This window comes from Myodes glareolus, chromosome 4 (assembly GCF_982192425.1).
Source record: "Myodes glareolus chromosome 4, mMyoGla1.1, whole genome shotgun sequence".
In the NCBI taxonomy this organism is placed as follows: Eukaryota; Metazoa; Chordata; class Mammalia; order Rodentia; family Cricetidae; genus Myodes; species Myodes glareolus.
In genome coordinates, this window is record NC_142029.1 from 59,483,416 (window position 1) to 59,502,368 (window position 18,953).

Consider the following 18,953-nt stretch of genomic DNA (forward strand, 5'->3'; position numbering starts at 1 on the left):
TGTTCTTACCTCTTAGGGCTCCTGCACATAGGTGGTTCATATGTGTGCACACACACATATGAATATATTTTAAAGGGAATTTTAGTTGCTGTGACCATGTTTCCTGATTAGTACTAAGCCTAATCTGAAAACACTGAAGGTTAAGACTTCCACTTAAAACATTTTTATTCTTAACACATATCATACTTCAAATATTGTAGAAGTAAAATAAAAACTGTCCTTTGTAAAGTAATGCTGCTTGAAAAGTTTAGCCCCAATGAATTAGTTTTTATATTTTAAATGCATCATAAGTGTATTTTCAAACTTGTCTTAAGTATAATAGTTTGAATGTTTTTTATATATATTTATGTATTTATATAGATAATCTTGTGTGGTGGTCTGAAAGATTCTAGATGCTACAGTAGTTTGGAAGCAGTGAGCATTTATAAAAGCCGTAATTTGAATATTGACCCTTTCCCAGAATTGCAATGTAAAGTATCATATCTCTTGTATTGTTGGACAGTAGCAGCTCACAGTCACAAAGTCTTGATAACGTGTACAGTATACTATGTTCTCAGCAGTTTTTGGATTTTATGTTGTCTGTACTTGCATTCTATCACATTTGCTAAACTATCTTTCCTTGTATTGATGTGAAACATTCAGTTTTATAAAACAGGCTTCATTTTAGGTAATTGCAATTATAGACTAAAGCTACTATACCAATCACATTTAAAGTAGACTTGGTTAATGTATCACATTGCATGTTCCATGTATGAATTATAAAGATTTAAAACTTGAATGTTTCTATTTATAATTGTCTTATCAGAACAAAACTCATCTCATGTGTTAAGGAACATTAGTACTTCTTAGCTCTTTCCTATAAATCCTTTAACAGCATACAGCCAAGAGTCATTCTGAAAGTATTTCACTGTTACATATAAACAAACCATGCATATTATGTATATGCATAATAAAAACAGTTATGTCACTGAATCATTTGGCATGAAATTCCAGGAAAAAAAAATAAGGGAATAAATATCATAATGGATGTCATTTCAGAGTATTTATGTTGCTTTTGAAGTAAATGAATTTAAACCTTAACTCTGACCACTAATGTTTCCTAAAATATGTACCTCTGTGACAGTATTGGGTTTTGTTGCTGGATTACGGCATTATTGACTATAATTTATATTTTCTATTGTTCCTCATATTTTGGGAAGTTGGCATAGTTGAGTTATAGACCGCATATACAAGAGTAATACAATGCTGTTTGAAAGAGGAAAAGCCATGTAAATCATGATGGCCTTTGTTTTTGTTTTGTTTTTTGCTTTTCTAGACAGGGTTTCTCTGTAGCTTTGAAGCCTGTCCTGGAACTAGCTCTTGTAGACCAGGTTGGCCTCGAACTCACAAAGACCCACCTGCCTCTGCCTCCTGAGTCCTGGGATTAAAGGCGCGCACCACCACTGCCCAGCTGTCAGGGTAACCTCTTAAGTAAGGACGGCAGAACTAAGCCAGAAATGTGGTTTGAAGAAATGTGTAGACTTGTAGAATGATTCCAAAAGTATTGTTCTATGGAAATACAAAGTTGACCAAAGTCCACCGCTTCTTCCTTGTTCTTTTCTAGAACATATATTTGGAGGGTGGAGAGGTTCCAAAGGCAGTGTGACAAAACTGTAGAAGAGCTACTGATAACTTTAGGCATCAGTGGTACAGTCAGGAAAAGGCTGATAACTAACTGGTCAGTGGTAGCACAAGTCTTTAATCCCAGCACTAGAATTAGGGACAGAGGCAGGCAGTTTTCTGTGCATTTGAGGTCAATCAGTCTTATCTACGGAGCAAGTTCCAGGAGGGCCAGGGCTATAAAGGGAAACCTTGTTCTGGGTGTGGAGGTGGCGGGAAGATAACAAATGTTGATGAGTACTCAGAATGAGGATAAGTAGTAGTTTAAAATAATTGGAACTATTCACATTCCAAATAAAATACCAGTATTTCAATTTTCTTTTTTATTCTTTTTGTTTCCATTTCAGCTACAAGAAAACCAAGATGAAATTGAAAATATGATGAACTCTATTTTTAAGGGTATATTTGTTCATAGATACCGGTAAGGTTTTTTAATCATTTAGAATTTTTTTTAACCTAAATACTTCTTTATTTATAGCATAGTCTGTATAGCTCTAAAACTCTCATTACTTTTAGTTTGTTTTCTTTCATGGAAAATAGCTTTGTCTACAAATACTGGTTTAATATTTGGAGGAAATGTTGCTATCACTGCTGCTGAAGCACCCTTCCTAACTCAGAACATTTATTACCCTGTCTACTTATATTTTTATTAATGTAAAAGGAATTAATGTGTACATAAAATTAATTGGCCTAGTAATAAACTACTGGATGTCACCACATTAAAAATATTTTAGTGTAGTTCTTTAAATGTCTTGTTTAGGAGTAACTCTCATCCGTCACATACTTGCCACAATCTGTCAGCCTCTAGGCTTTACATTTTCTACTGTTCACTGCAAAAAGAGACTTTTATGATTAAGGCTAAGAAAATAATATTTGTGTGTAGCTATAAATATTTAGATGGCAGCTTAATCCATTTTGCAAAACATTTTTAGCTTCTCCCTGGTAAACTTCCCCCAGGACCTATGACATCGCCTGGATTTTTGACCAGGTTTACAGTATCAGAAATAGATCTCTTATGTGGAGCAGTCCTCAAATTCAGAAACTGATTGGTTACCCATATATCAGTAATATCTTTAGTGGTATTGTAATTTGTAGTATTCATAGCTGGTTTAGGTCATTGATTTTTTTTTTTCCCTCCATCGCCTATCTCTTGCCTTTGATTCCTTTTTTGGATTCGCAGCTATGGTTGCCTTTATAGTACCTTCCAGGACTGTGAAAGCTATCTAGGGTGAGAAAGCTTCCAGTTCAGTTCTAGCTTGACTTCTCCTTTTATTACAATAACTGCACACAGTGTCCTGCAAATAGGGTCTTAATTGTCGACTTAGTCCAGCATTATCAAACATATTACTTTGACCCCTCAGTCCTGCCTCTCCAGCAACCGCTAGAGAAATATTTCACAGGTGACACTGGAAGTTTGTTTAGTGACTATCTTTGCTTCTAGGTTGGGACTTCAACTCATGTGGAGTGTCTCCCTTTAAACTCTCATTTTTGTTTTTTAATTGGTTACAAGATGATATATTTCCATCTGGCTTTTTTTTTATGCCTCCTTGATTTTGATTAATCCTCCCCCATCTTATCTTTTGCATCTTCACTGTTTAAGACTTTCTTCTCCCTGTATGCTCCTTTTCACTTTCTCTTTACCTGTGTCCTTTCCCCACTCTCTTAAAACTCTTTCCCTCCTTCTCCTAGTGCTCCCTTTTACCCTCTTGCTCTCAGAGGCACTACAGAGTTAAACACAGAAAATGCAAAAGTGTCGAGGCTAGACTATACCTCTAATAAACAAAATGTGGTGTTTGTGCTTTTGGGCCTGGGTTACCTACCACAATCAGTGGTTTTTTTTTTTTCTGGTTATGTTCATTCATCACATATTTTATAATTTATGTACCATAAATTCCATTATGTCCATGTACCATGTTACCGTTACCCATTCATCAATTCGTGGACATCTCTGCCAATTCTTTTTCTGTTTTAAATTAGAAGCAGAAATACCTTATGACCTAACCATATCGCGCCTTTGATATTTACCCAAAGGAGTTTATACTGTACTGGTGTAGCTACAATAACTTTAAAAAAAAAAAGTCTCCTTTTATTGATTTGAGGGGCGTTAATGTTTTTTAACTGCGTACTTCTGCTCAGAATTTGTTTGTTTCTATTAATGCTGATTTTTGGTACATTGTTGTTTTGCTTTACTTTTTTTCTTTCTTTCTCTCTCTCTCTCTCTCTCTCTCTCTCTCTCTCTCTCTCTCTCTCTCTCTCTCTCTCTCAGTTTCTGTTCTTTTAAGCCTGGTCTCGGTGTTCAGCCCAAGGTTACTGACTTATTTACAGTCCTCCTGCCTCAAACCCTAAATGGTGAAATTATAGGCATAATCACCACACCCAGCTTTATTTTTGAATTTTTATTCACTCTTTAAGTTATTTGAAATTTTTCTTATGTAATTGTTTATTGCTGTTAAGATTTCTTCTTCTGTTGCTTTTCCTATATTTCTGTAGATTTTTTAATATATTTTTTTATATTTAACTTTTTTCATTTGCTTTCTACTTCCTCTTTCACTTTTTGATTGTTTGGAACAATATTGTATGTTTCATGTTTTCTACTTTCTAAAGTTTATGTTGCCATTATTGATTTTACATTGTTGACAAGTTGTGATACATGCTATGATTTCACTGGGTGTTTCTTGTTTTCAGTTTTCTCATACTTGTTTTATGACTTTACTGTTGGTTTTATTGGATTGCTGAAGGTATAAGAATATATGTTGGGTAATTGCTTGTGAAATGTTTTACGAATGTTTTGGCCTCTCTGGCTTGTATTATTTCTTGCTTAAAGGGAGCTATGTAATGTCTCCTTTGAACATTAAGGTCCTCAGCTATTACTATATTAATGCCTGTTTTGCGTTTAATTATTATAATAATGTTTGTTTTGTGTCATTACATATAGTAGTGGTGGTTATACAGATATTTATAAATTATTTTGCCTTACTGAAGTGGTCCCTTTATTATTAGGAAGTGAACATCTTTCTCTTTATAATTTTGAATTCATGGTCTGTCTTCTGATCCAAGTATAGCTACTATTGTTTACTGTAGTTTCTGTTGTCACGGTGTGTTGCTTTGTTTCTTTACCTTCTGTTTTGTGATGTTACTGTTACAGGACTTGTTGTTTTTTTTTTTTTTTGTCATTATACCTTGAGGAGTTACTTTTGTATTGTTTAATATATTCAGCCAGTTTTGTCTTCCACTTAGAAAGTTAAATCCATTTACACTTAAGGTTTTGGTAAGAGGTTTTCCTGTCCTGTTGTGTTCATCTTTTTTCTCTTTTGTATTACTTGGTTCATTTTTTTCCTGTCTTGTCTTCTGATAATACTTTCTTTTCTTTTTCCTATTTCAGCTCTACTCTAAAATTTTTTAGGTTCATATGTTTTCATGGTAGTAATTATATCTTTATCTCCAGTGTTAGTGTTCACATCAATATTTAGTTTTATAGTCAATCTGGTAGAAATATGTTTCTGTAATATTTGCTTATCTTTGAAAGCTTTTATCTATCTTTTATTTCTAAATGATACCTTTACTAAGTGTATTAGTTTTGATTGGCAGCTGCTTGCTTGCTTACTTTACTGGTTGTTGGGAATTTTGAATTTATCATTTCATTCTTTCATTACATGTGATCTTTCAGAGATATCCTTATCTACTAGTGAATCTCATACAAGCCACATGATGATTTTTCTCTTGATACTTTTAGAAATATTTTTGTTTAAGATTTATTTTTGTTTATGTGTATGAGTGGGTACTATACTATGAGTATAGTACCGACATAGGCCAGGAGAGGGTTTTTGCATTCCCTCGTCCAGAGTTACAGGCAGTTGTGAGCCACCTGGTGTGATTGCTGGAAATTGGACTCAGGTCGGCTCAAAGAGCAGTACGTACTCTAAACAACTGAGCTGTCTATTCGGCCTCTAGAAGTTTTCTTTTTCTTGTTATCTTTACAGTTGGAATATAATATATCTCAATCAAGATTTTTTTTTTATCAGTTGTGTTAGGAGTCTTTCTGCTACCTGGGTGTGTGTATGTGTATATATATATATATATATATATATATATATATATATATATATATGTATGTATGTATGGTTCCATGATTTGGAACATTTACAGTAATTATTTTATTCAGTAGGTAGTATGTCTCTTTCATTTATGCTTCTGGAATGTTCATAATGTCTTATAAGATTTTTTTCTGACCTTTTCATTTTTTATTGACATGCATTTTACGTTTGATTGAAGTCCCCGCATGTACTGCCTAAGTTGACTTTCCCTCTGCAACCACCACTTCTCTCCCTTCCTCCCTCCCTCCCACACTGTAGAGCCCTATTCCACAGCTTTTATTTATTTCTACATTCAGCTCAACTTTTTTTTTTAACCTCCCACAAGTATAGTTCTTTTTTTGTTTGGTTTCTTTTACTTAACATAATATACCCTGGTTCCGTTCATTTCTTGCAATTGAGTTACATTTTGTTTGTATGCTATATTTTCAGTTAATTTTAATGGAGATTTCACCTAAGCCAGTTGCTTGTTTTAACTACTGTGTGTCCTGCCACAGTATACATGGATGTGTCTGTCTCTCTGCTTTCCTTAAAACAAAATAAAACAAGCACACACACAGTAGTGCTGCTGGATCTTATGGTAGATCTATTTTCAGTCTTTGAGAATAACTGGATCATATGGTAGAATTATTTTTAGTGTGAGAGAACATCCACACTATATTCACTGTTAGGTGTGTGTTAATTTACTCCCTTATATATGAGGTTTTTCTTTTTCTACATCATTGCCAGCATTTTTGTATGGACATACTTTTAAAATAGATAATTTTTTCAGGCTGAGATTGTATCTTGTAGAATATTTCTAGTTGCTTGATAAGAAAGTTTGTCAGCCTCTTGAACGGTTTCTTTTGAGAAGTTTATTTGATATAATCCTGTTTATCAGTTTTGCTTTTATGTCCTGTGATTTGGGCAGTTGCGGAGGGTGTCTTATCCCAAAAAACCATTATCTTTACTAATTTATTCAGGTGTTTCTCCTATTTCTTGTAGTAGTTTTGAAGCTTCTGACTTTAGTTACTTTTAGAAGAATGGGGTCTTTTATTTAGTGTTTTGTAACTTTTCCAGCTTTCCTCATTGATAAGAGTATCTACTGGTATCACAGTGGCCTTGACAGCATTAATTCTGGGGTTCTAATGGCACCTGGTATTTAGTTTTCATAGGTAGACTGGATTTGCTAGTGACACTGAGTTTGTAATGGTATCCATTTTCAAAGGTCACATGGAACAAGGTTGTTCTGATGAGTCTGTTCAGGCAAGGCATCTCTGGTACATCTGTGGAGTCTATTACGTTCTCAGGAGTGCATGAGCTTGGGGTTTAGGAGCAGTAGTGCCCCAGGTACCCATCATTATCTGTGGGTGTAGCTTGTGACTTTTGAGTCTTCCTAGGCTTTTAATCTATCAGAGCAGGCTACCTGAATGCTTCTCAGGATATCACTGGACCTAACTTTTGAGAACCTGCCCACTTGACTTTTTTTGTGTTCTATGGAGGGTGAATAGGACCTCATGGTTGTTTTATCGGGACTTCAGAAGATGCTACTGCTTAAGAAAGGCTGTCCAAGGTTCTTTCCTCAGGCATGGAAGGTTCATCTTTAAAAAACTGGGCGGATAACCTCAAGATGGTAATATGTAACAGGATTCTACACTGTAAGTCAGGCTCTTTGTAGGGCAGTGCAGTAGCATAGTAACTCAGAAGCTCCCCAGACTTGACTCAAGGCCCTCGATGACTACAAACTTCCATTTGCAAATGCTAGAGTGAGTAGTAATCTAACCTTTCTGGGCCTAGTGACACAGTTATGATTTAAGAACTAATTAGGGCTGGGCGGTGGTGATGCACACCTTTAATCATAGCTCTCAGGAGGTGGAGGCAGGTGGATCTCAGTGAGTTCATGGCCAGTCTGGTTTAAAAGAGCTAGTTCCAGGACAGACTCCAAAGCTACAGAGAAAAAAGAACTAATTAGGAAGGCTTAATAGAGCAGTGGGTGCTGATTGCTTTGTTCACTTCTTTGTATTGTCATTTATCAGTATTCTTCAATTCTTGGCACTGTCCCTTCTGCACTCTAGCATTCCACCTCAAAAAATCTAGTGAAGTAACTTCTTTTCTCTTGAATAAAAAAACAATCATATTTATCACATCTAATTTTTTCGTCTTGTACTGGTTATAATCTCAAGACAGTGTTGATGAAGTGTTAAGTAGAAGATTTTTGCCTTGTTCCCTATATAAACATTATTTTCTGTACATATTAAAATATATAGTCAGGCAGGTACATTTAGACTAAGATTATAAATACTGCCAAAGATTTTGAGAAAAAGGAATTCATAACATTATTGATGAGAATGTAAATTAGTGTGGCTTATAAAAAACAGTGTGCAGATTCCACAATCAATTCAAGATAAATTTACCATAGTACTTATTAATCCCATTACATTCAATTTAAATGATACTGGTATATCAAAAGAAAAAGACAACTTGTTTAGATTGACAGTATTCTCAGTAACCCTGATGTGGAGTCAACTCAAGCCTCTGTCTGTTCCTTTTTCTGTGACTGTAATAAAGTTCACCGGGAATAGTAATGTTAAGTGAGGAAGATTGTGAGGGGTACATTCCATTGTGGTGTGAAAGTCAATGCAACGTGAGCTTAAAACCTCTGGTCAAATTGCATGAGCAATCAGAAAGAAGAGAGTAACAATTCATTGCTAGCTTTCTACTTCCGTTCAACAATGAGGTGTTTAGTTTTGCTTTGGTTTGGTTTTTGAGATAAAGTCCCCTATATAGGCCTGACTGACTTGGAACTCACTCTATAGTCCAGACTGTGTTAGCACTCACAGAGATTCTCCTGCCTATACATCTTCCTGATTGCTGGGAATGAAGGCATGGGCCACTTCAGCCACTGAGAATATTTTCCTTAAATAAAATGTTTTGCTCAAATCCACTTCTTCTTAGATCCATTCCATACCCTTCTGCTTCTCTTTTCAAAAGTAATTCACTCAGTCCAGTTTGTGCTGCCGATAAAGCCATCCACTGGAGTGTTGTCTACCTGCCAGGGGCCACATCCTTAATGAAAACAGTCTCCCTTCCCCAGGAGCCAGCAACTGTCAATAGTTATCACCTAGGGCTGGGATCTTGCAGCATACTTGATCTGTCTGATGTAGTTTCTCCTGCAGTCAACCACAGCTGCTGTGAGTTAATGGTTGCAGCTTGCTGTTAGGCCCAGAAGACACCAGTTGTGCCCTTTCTTCATGGATCTTTGGCTTTTAAAATCTTGCTGCCTTTCATTTTCATGATGATCCCAGAGTTTTAGGGTGAGGGGATATGATATAAATATCACATTTATGGCTGAGCCTACACGGTTTTCTGTTTTTTGTTGTTGTGTTGTTTTGTTTTGTTTTTCAAGACAGGGTTTCTCTGTATTGCTTTGGAGCTTTACCTGGAACTTGCTTTGTAGACCAGGCTGGCCTCAAACTCCCAGAAATCTGCCTGCCTCCTGAGTGCTGGGATTAAAGCCCTCTGCAACTGCTGCCCAGGTCTCTTCTTTTTATGCAGTCCAGAACCCAAGTACAGGGAATGGTGCTGCTCTCTGTTAGGGTGAATTACTTCCCAAAGTAATCAAAATAATCCTTTACTCATATGCTGAAAGTCAAATTAACAAGCTACAGAAAGACAAATACTGTGCTCATATTTAGAATTGATTTAAGTATCAGTGTCATAAAGTAGTGGAAATATTTATTATTGCCAGGTGGTCAGAGTAGCAAAGAGTTAAAGGTGGAAAACAGGCTGTGTTCTATGGTACAGATTAAAAGAATGACTAGGTCTTGGTATTCTGTTGCATAGAGGAATGAGTGTAGTTAACAGTAGTATGCTTGAAAATACCCATCCACCCCCCTAGAGAGGATTTCTGATGTTTCTTGTTTGTTTCTTTTGTTTTCTTTCTTTCTTCCTTTCTTTCTTTCTCACTGTTTATAAAAGGGTATGACGGAGGATCCACATGAATTGGGGCATAAGGGGAGGTGAGCAGGAAGGTTGCGAAGAATCAGGATGAGGAAAGTTTTTTGACCTAAGTAAAGACAGGTCTGAGAATGCCTAAAACAGAGAGGTTAGCCAGGCTTAGTTTCAAATATTTATTGTAGGAAGTCCAAGACCCTCCCCCCTACATCCAGGCCTAGGAAGTTGTGCATCCAAATCGACTGGGGTCCCAAAAAGCCAGTAATGCAGTAGAAACAAGTCCCAGTGCCTTGGACTTCCCACAGGGCAGGGTTCCCTGCCCTCTCTTTAGCAGGGAGGGGGAGGGAGGAGGGAGAATGGGGGAACAGGAGGGGAATGGGAGGAGGGAAGGAAGTGTAAACTTTTGAATGGAAAAATAAAATAAAAAATAAAAAAAATATTTATTGTAAAGAAGAGAAATTGTGGTTTATGGAACCTACCTATGGAGATAATTGGGATATCAATCCACATCCCTCCAGTCTAGTACAGTCTAGGACTCTTACATGACAAATATGTCTTAGATAACTCAGGCTGACCTTAAGTTAGTAATCTTCCTGAATCAATCTTCAAATAAGGTAGAATTACAGGTGTGTACCACTGTGCCTAGTCTTAATGTTCTTACAAGTAAGAAATAAGTATTTAAGGTAATGGGTATGTCAGTTAACCCTGATACAATTATAATAAAGTATTATACGTACTGAAAATTATATCAAACAGGTAGATAATCATTATATCAATCAAAAATAAATCTACAAAGGAAAAGATTGGCTATTATGTCATTAACTATAAATTTATATATATGATATTTGATAGGATAAAAATCTTGTAACTTAATTTGTTCAGTGTTCTAGTAATACATGATTCATCTGTTTTGATATCATGGAGGTTTTTCTTATTAACATGATAATTTTAGTTGGTTTTATATATTAAACCATATTTGTATTTTGAGAAATTTTATATGATTATGTTTTGGCATCTTTTTTCCCCGAGACAGTGTTTCTCTGTAGCTTTGGAGCTTGTCCTGGCACTAGCTCTTGTGGACCAGGCTGTTCTCAAATTCACAGAGCTCCACCAGCCTCTGCCTCCCGAGTGCTGGGATTAAAGGCGTGTGCCATCACCGCCCTGCATCAATTTTTATATTCTAGGGGTTTGAGTTCCTCTATTTTGTTAAGCTCTTTTACATACACTTTCTTGGGTGTGACAAGTGAATTCATTGCTGTAGTAAAGTATCTGTGACGATAAACTTGAAAAGTTTATTCCTTTTGACTTTTTATGGTAAACCAGTTTAATTTGTGACCATTGTAGATATTCTGATTTTTCTGCCATTACTCTCTAGTTTAAAGTGTTCCGTGTACAAACAAAAATATATTATACTGTTATTTTCCTGTTTGTTCTTTTCTTTGTCATGAAATGTCCCTTTCTAGTAATTTCTTTTTTGAGGGGGTTGGGGTGGTTTGAGACAGGGTTTCTCTGTGTAACAGCCCTAGCTGTCCAGGAACTAACTTTGTCCTCCAGTCTGGCCTTGAACTCACAGAAAACCACCTGCCTCTGCTTCCTAAGTGCTGGGATGTAAGGCTTACACCACCACAGCCCAGCGTAATTCTTTTTCTTGACAGCAGTGTACCCTCTCTACCTTTCTCCTGCTCTGTTTAGTCTATTTTTAATCACTTTCAGACTTTCAGTATGTCTTTCAGTATAAAGTATGTCTCTCATAAGCAGCATATATTTGTTCTTTCTTATGCAGTCTAAAAGTCTGTTATTTTCTTTTGCTTTGGGGTTGGTTTTTTTTTCCATGAATCATTTATTGGAAACAGTATCTTATTAACCTGTCTATATGGACTTTTCCAATTTAGGTTTCTTTTATTTTTTTTATTTAAAAGTTTTTTTTTTTTTCATTTTATATACCAACCAGTTTCCCCTGCCTCGCCTCCTACCACTTTCCCCCACCCAACTTCCAATCCACTTCTTAGAAAGGTTAGGATCTCCCTTGGGGAGTCTACAAAGTCTGGCTTACCAGTTTGAAGCAGGAACAAGCCCCTCCTTCATGATGGAGGCTGAGCAGGGTATTCCATAGGTAGTGGATTCCAAAACGCCAATGGCTCCACAGACTGCTCAAGCCAGAGAGCAGTCACCCACATTCAGAGGGCCAACTTCGGTCCTATGCAGGTTCTCTAGCTATCAGTCTAGAGTTAGTGAGCTTCCACTACCTTGGGTCAGCTATCCTGTGGGTTTCCTCCTCATAATCTTGACCCCTTTGCTCATATAATTCCTCCTCCCTCTCTTCGACTGGACTCAGCCCAGTGCTTAGCTGTGGATCTCTGCATCTGCTTCCATTAGTTAACAAATGAAAGTTCTATGATGAAAATTCTGCCAAAAAATCTACCAGGGAATTGTTCTGGATTTTTTTTTTAAATCAAGTTGTAGATGTAATAGGCCTTTATGCTTGTCTTAAAAATGTGTATGTGGATATATCCACACCCCTACACACTTTAAGGCAGGATCTAGATGTATATCTAAGATAGGATGTGGCCAGTATAGTTTCAAACTGACTATTGTTAAGGTTGGCCTCATATCCTGCCTTTTCTCCAGTCTTACCAGTTTGCTATCTTCAGCATTTTAATAGCTATTCTTACTTGTGTAAATGAATCTCTAAATTTTTTGATCTGAGTTCCCTAATGAGCCTGGACTTTTTGTTTTCATATTCCTGTTAACTGTATAAATGCCTTCTCTTAAGAAATGTCTACTAAGGCCAGATGGTGGTAGCACTCACACAGCTTTAATCCCAACACTCACAAGGCAGAGGCAGGTGGATCTCTGTGACTTTGCGGCCATCGTGGTCTACAGAGTGAGTTCCAGGACAAGCTACAAACCTACACAGAGAAACCCTGTCTCAAAAAAAAGAAAAAGAAAAGAAATGTCTATTAAGATATAAAATATCTTTCCTTTTTTAACCATCTGTTTATTTTTATGTTAACATTTTAGTATTCTTAAAATTTTCTGGATACTAACCCCTTAAAAAATGTGTAGTTTACAATTGTTTTCTGTTTTGTAGGCTCTCTCATCACACTGTTAACTGTTTCTTTGTCTATGAAAAATATTTTAATTTGGGTGAAATACAGTCTGTCTCAATTTCCTTTTTTGTTACCTGTGCTTTTGGGAGTCGTGCATACATGACACCTTGTCTCCAAACTTCTGATCTCCTGCTTGCACTCTCACTCAGGTGTAGACATAAAAGCAGACATAGCATCGTAAATAGAACAGAGAGCCTAGATGTAAACCAAGCATGTATAGCTAAGTCATCTTCAACAGAGAATAAATTTCAGAAGAAGACCTTTTCATTAAATAATATTGGGAATATTATATAATCACATCTAGATAAAAAATATATGAAAGGGGATTTTTATTTCTCACTTGCAGAAAAAAACCGTCAACTCTAAATAGATTAAAACCTGAAACAGGGCTGGTGGTATGGCTCTGCAGGTGAAGCACTTGCTATATAGGCTTGATAATTCCTGGAACCCACAAAAGAATGAAAAGGGAAGAACCAATTATACATGCTGTCATCTGACCTCATGTATGCCATGGTACTCCCATGCTCACATACACGCAACAATCTAGGGAAAAATATGAGGATACTGAGAGGAACAAGGATTTCTTTTGAATATCTTTCATTTCTGTTTTCTGGATATCATTGTAGAAAACATTTACCCCTTTTGTTAGTTTTATCCCTAGATATGTTACTGCTTTTTTATGGTATGAAAGGAAAGTTGCTATCTTGCACTCAGTTTCAGACCATTTGCTCTTACTCTATTACAGTGTTACTTTTTTTATATGTTGCTTTTATATCCTGTTACTTTGCCAAATTCATTTATTCTCATAGTTTTCTGGCAGAATATTTGAGGTTTTCTATGTATACAATCATCTCATCTGAAAACAACGAGAAACTGACAGCTTATTTTCCAGTTTGATGTTTATTTCTTCTGTCTGGAAGCTTTGGCTACAACTTCAGTACTAGAATGAATAAAATTGGTAAAACTTGGCAATTTTTCCTTGTTTTGTCATAATTCTTTTTCACTCACTTTGCTCTGACTCTCTGTTGGTGAAATGCTGTGATCGTGTTCTCCTTTAAATGCTTTAATTGTGATTTTACTTAATTCTTTGCAACAATAAAAATACAATGTCTATATTTAATAAAACTCAGATTAATATCAGTGATAGAGCACCTGCTTTGCCTATATGAGTCTTTGGCTTCAATACACAGTCCTTCATATATATATAGTAAACAAACAGAAAAAAACTTTGTATTATCCTTTAGTGTTTGGACCCTTGTTACTGATGATTTCAGTTGTGTATTCTCTTTTCTTGCAGGCTAGCCAAACCTATGGTCTTTTTTTGTTTTGTGTTTTATAGGTTTTATTCTTATTTACAGATCTTTTCTATGCATATGAGTATGCGTGTGGTATCTGGATTCCAATCATATCTGCATCTTCTAGATCACAGCTGATGTTATTCTTGCATTCCATGACTGCAGCTGCTCTGTGTTCAGATGTTTGAAGGAATTGTTTTATATCAAAATGTCACTGACTTCAATTTTTAAATGCCAAGTTTGGTTTTCATGGCTCTGATTGTTTACTTGGCTCTGTCATTTCCAATTTTGTCTTTTGATGTGGAATCTTGATGAAAGCTTTTGGTTTTTGTAGTCCTTTGAAAGGATAGATCCACTGTCTCTGACTTGTCTTGTTACAACCTAAGGAGTTTGTTTGTTGTCTATTTTCTTGAAGCATTTATAGTTAATTTACTTTTTATTTTGGCTGCCTTTTCTTTTTCTTTACCAATAAGGTTTGTTTTTCTATTATGATACAATTTAGTATCATTTTCTTCCTCTTGATTTTTTTCTCATCAATGGTCTTTATGATATTGTACATGTTTGTAACTTGTTAAACATATGAACTTTGTCATAGTAATCGTTTTGATGTTCTGCATTGTTTTATATATGATTTCTTTTTGCTTGGATTGAGTTGTGGGGTTCTTCCCCTTTTTTTCAGTAATTGTCTTCTTTTCATGCCTCATTTATATTTTTATCTAATTTTTATTTCATGCTAGTTATTGTTTTTGCTTACCTATGCTGGATACATTTATATTCTTTCATATATTATTCTCTTTATGGAAATCAGTTATTAAATTTTCAAGGTTTGCCAAAAATAACAGTAGAAGTTAGTCTGTGACTAATTTTCCCCCAGTGTTCAAATAATACTGTGTATAATTTTTTGGATCACCAAAACCCAAAGTATTCCTAACTCACTGTTTGCTCCAAGAATTATTCTCTTTGGTCATCTATTCTTTCTCTATCTAAGAGTGGTTTTCACGTGTGCAGACCATTTGGTTTCAGCTCACAGTGCTTGCTACCTAGAAGTATAAATATGGGCTACTATCAAAGTGTCTACACTTGCCTTGAGATTATTGGTTATTTGAATAGAAATCTAGTATCTTTTTTTTCACATTCTGAAGCAAAAAAATAGATGTCCCTTTTGACCCTGTCATATTTTCCTATTTTCTTTTTGAGGTTTGTGTTTTATTTTTGAGGCAGAACCTTGCTTAGAATCCTCATCTGCCTTGGAACTCAACCCAGAATGACATTTGATCTTCCTGCCTCAGCCTCTATAATTAAATTAATTAATTGCTATGATTAAAGGAGTACACCATTATATGTGTACTTCTTACTGGACTCTTGAGACAAAATCACATGAATTTTCTGAATGTTGTCACTTTTTTTTAACAAATGTATAATGCAACAAAAACAAAATGTGACATAATTTCACTTTTATGAACCTTTTGCTTTTTTTTTTTCCTGGAAATTTATCACAGGGATAGGAAAACATTCCACTACATAGCTACGTCCATAGTCCTAAATATGCCATTCTAGTATATTTAAAATAATTGGTATGCCTTAAATAATAAAAGTTAAACTTAGTTATGAAAGAGGTTTTGAATTCTTTGGGTATATACAATGCCTTCTCTCAGAAGCTTCTGTTAATCCCTCTCAGAATTTTGCACACTGTGATGTCTTTTAACAGCATTAAGCCTTCTTTCTACTTTAAATTTTATTTAAAAGTCTGTTAGTCACCTTCTGTAGTCTAAAGTTCTTATTCATGGTATAATAAAAGATAATAAGGTGATCTTTTTTTCAGCAACCTAATTAGATGTTATTTCACTTGATTTCTTTTATCACATAAACACACACAACTTCTACTACCACGTTATTTTAGAACAATAAAATTAGAGCAAAATTTTACAAATAATTATTTGAGATAGGAATTCATTTTATTCTGCAATTCATATTGTAGACCTATTTGTCATAAAGAATTATTCATTTTAGATCTCTTGAGATTTTGTCTATGTGAGCCCTAATTCTACTAATACCTCCACTTTTTAGTTAAGAGTTTCCTCAAACTTTGTTTTGCAGTTATTTGAATTTCATCTAATTACTGGAAAAACTGTTACCAAAATACTATAAGAAATTTTTTGTTAAAATCAGCTAGAGTTCACTTTCATTTTATTGTAAGTAGAAAATAATTAAATTCCCATATGTCAAAAAGTAGTGCAAAATGCAGATATTGAAGGCTCATTTGTTGTGAGTGTTAAACACTCAGATTGTCAATACAGTTAGTTAATTAGGTGAGTTTTTTCCATAGAAATCTCCATAGTCATTTTACACCTTAAAATAAAGGCAAACACAAAAGATTAATATGTGTTCATTGAACCAGAATTATCCTTTTGTATGAGTTTTCCTTTGTTTAATTTTTCAAGTAGAGTTTATTTTGAATTCACTTTTGGCTATTTTAAGGCTTCAGTGCCAAAATGCTATAAAAATTTGTATTGTCTTACAATTTTTGTTGATATTTTTTCTTCATGACTTAACTTTTCTGCTCTAGTTTAATATTTGCTCTGTCGCTATCATATCTGGAGCTATCCTCTACTCTGTCTGAATGGCATGGATATTTTAGGTAGATTGTGCAAAGTAACTTTAGTATGGAAACTAAGGACTCTGGAAAATATCTTTATATCGAGTTGTAATCAACAGAATAGTTAGGAACAACTGTTGCACCTTTTATACCCTACCTTCTAAAGTACATTATTAGTTCCTAGGGGACAGAAAAGTGATGTCTGTTAGTTGGATCCTTTCTTTGCTAGCTAGTTTAATGTCAGCTTGACAGAAGTTTAGAGTCATTTGGGAAGAGAAATCTTAATTGAGAAACGCCTCTGTAGGGAAGTCCATAGGGCATTTTCTTGTTAGATGATTGATGGAGGCAAGCCCAACCCACAGGGAACTCTGCCACCCCTTGGTAGTCCTGAGTTACATAAAAAAACAGGCAGAGCAGACCAGTAAGCAGCATTTTTTTTCATGGCCTATTTATCAGTTCCTGCCCTGATTTCCTTGAACTACTATGATCTATAAGATACTCTAAGCCCTTTCCTCCACAAGTTGCTATTGGTCAGTGCTTTATCACATCAGTATATTTAATTGGTGATATTATAGGCATGGGAGTCACCAAAAAAATGTAGGTATCGATGCATTTGAATTCTGTCAACTGAAAAGAACTGTAGGAGGAGGGCCCACTTGTTCTTCCCGGCCACCTGGCTAGCTTAGCCCCCAAATAACCAAACAGAATTTGTATTAGTTAAATCACTGCTTGGCCCATTAGCTTTAGTTTCCTATTAGCTAATTCTTACAGCTTAATTTAACCCATTTCTATTAATCTGTTTATCGCCATGTGGCACTGGCTTACTGGGTAAAATTCCCAGTGTCTGTATCCGGCAGATCCATGGCATCTCTCAAACTCTGCCTCCCTTCTCCCAGCATGCCATTTAGTTTTCCCCACCTACTTAAGTTCTGCCCTTTCAGCTGGCCAAGGCAGTTTCTTTATTCATTAACCAATGAAAGCAACACACAGACAGAAGGACCTCCCACACCATTTCCCCTTTTCTATTTAAACAAAAAGGAAGGCTTTAATTTTAGCATAGTCAAATTACATATAACAAAACAGGTATCAAGCAATAATTACAGTTACAATATTTATGTTTACTTTATCTTTTATCATAACTAAGGAAAACTATAATTATTACCCATCAAAGACTCCAAAAGAATATAATATTACTTAAGTAAAAAGGAAATGCATTGTAAGCAGCTTTCAAAACTCTAGAAATGACAGAGACATCTTGCTACCTGGACAGTCACCCAAAGTTTTCAAGACTGTTGGGGCATCCGTTTTTGGCTTTCAGGCCCATCATAGTATCCAGCAGACTTTTTCACGAAGGAGGAGATTTCAAAGACAGTTCAGTCACGTTCTTCTGTATCCTGCAGAATGTCTCACATTGTTTTTCATGAAGCAGAAACTCCAAAAGATCATCTCACCTTTAGGCAAGTTCAGCAGTCATTTTTCTGCAGGTACTCCATGTCCAGTTCAGCAGTTCAGGCAAGAGCAGTATCTTGCCCAAGTGACTATGGAGCCTCGTCAATGCCCATCTTCCTCTCAAAGTAATTGGTGCTGCCAGGAGCAAATGAGTCTCACTGTTAGGAAAAGTCCTAAGTTCTTAAAACATTCTAAATGTCATATTCTGTAGTCTTTGAAAGATAAGAAGAATGCCTATCAATCTGAAATATATCTGTGCACATCTAGAAAAATCTTACTAACATGACTACAAAGCTTGACTGTTATAGATGATTATCTGTTTACCTGTATTTCTTAATTATACGTTACATTTTTAAATGAGCTACACAATCACAATACCTTAATTAATTAAGGTCAGAAATACATATACATATAACAAAATTAACCTTAAATTTGTATCAATAAACCAAGAACCATATCAGTGCAAATCTCTATAACATATCCCCTTTTAAATGTAAAAGAACATTTATAAACAATATTTGGGAATATGGGTGTAGTTTTTCCATATTGCTTCCTGCTGATTGCTATGGGAAGTATGGCAGATCCTACTTGCCCTGCCCATTCCAGCATTTCAGAGCTGCTTGTGCCTCTGATTCACATACAACACCCCACTTCTAAGTATACAGCCCGACCAAGTTGCCATCAAGCAAGCCACAGCAATCTGCTCACAAATCTTATCCAAATACTTAGTCTCACAAAAGAGCCAGAGGTCTCGCTGGCAACATATTCCAGAAAGCCTGCATTTTAAAACAGTATGACTTTTATTCTGCTGCTGCTGCTG

The 18,953-nt window shown here is 35.6% G+C and overlaps 1 protein-coding gene across 3 annotated transcripts in view; it reads left to right on the forward strand.

Moving 5' to 3' along the window:
• Stag1 (STAG1 cohesin complex component) overlaps positions 1-18,953 on the forward strand; it is a 329,217-nt gene that overhangs the window by 190,272 nt on the left and 119,992 nt on the right. For all 3 annotated transcript variants that reach the window (XM_085689622.2, XM_085689621.2, XM_085689623.2), the window contains one exon: positions 2,007-2,080. In XM_085689622.2, the coding sequence (XP_085545748.2) occupies positions 2,007-2,080 (74 nt within the window). The remainder of the gene's footprint in view (positions 1-2,006; positions 2,081-18,953) is intronic.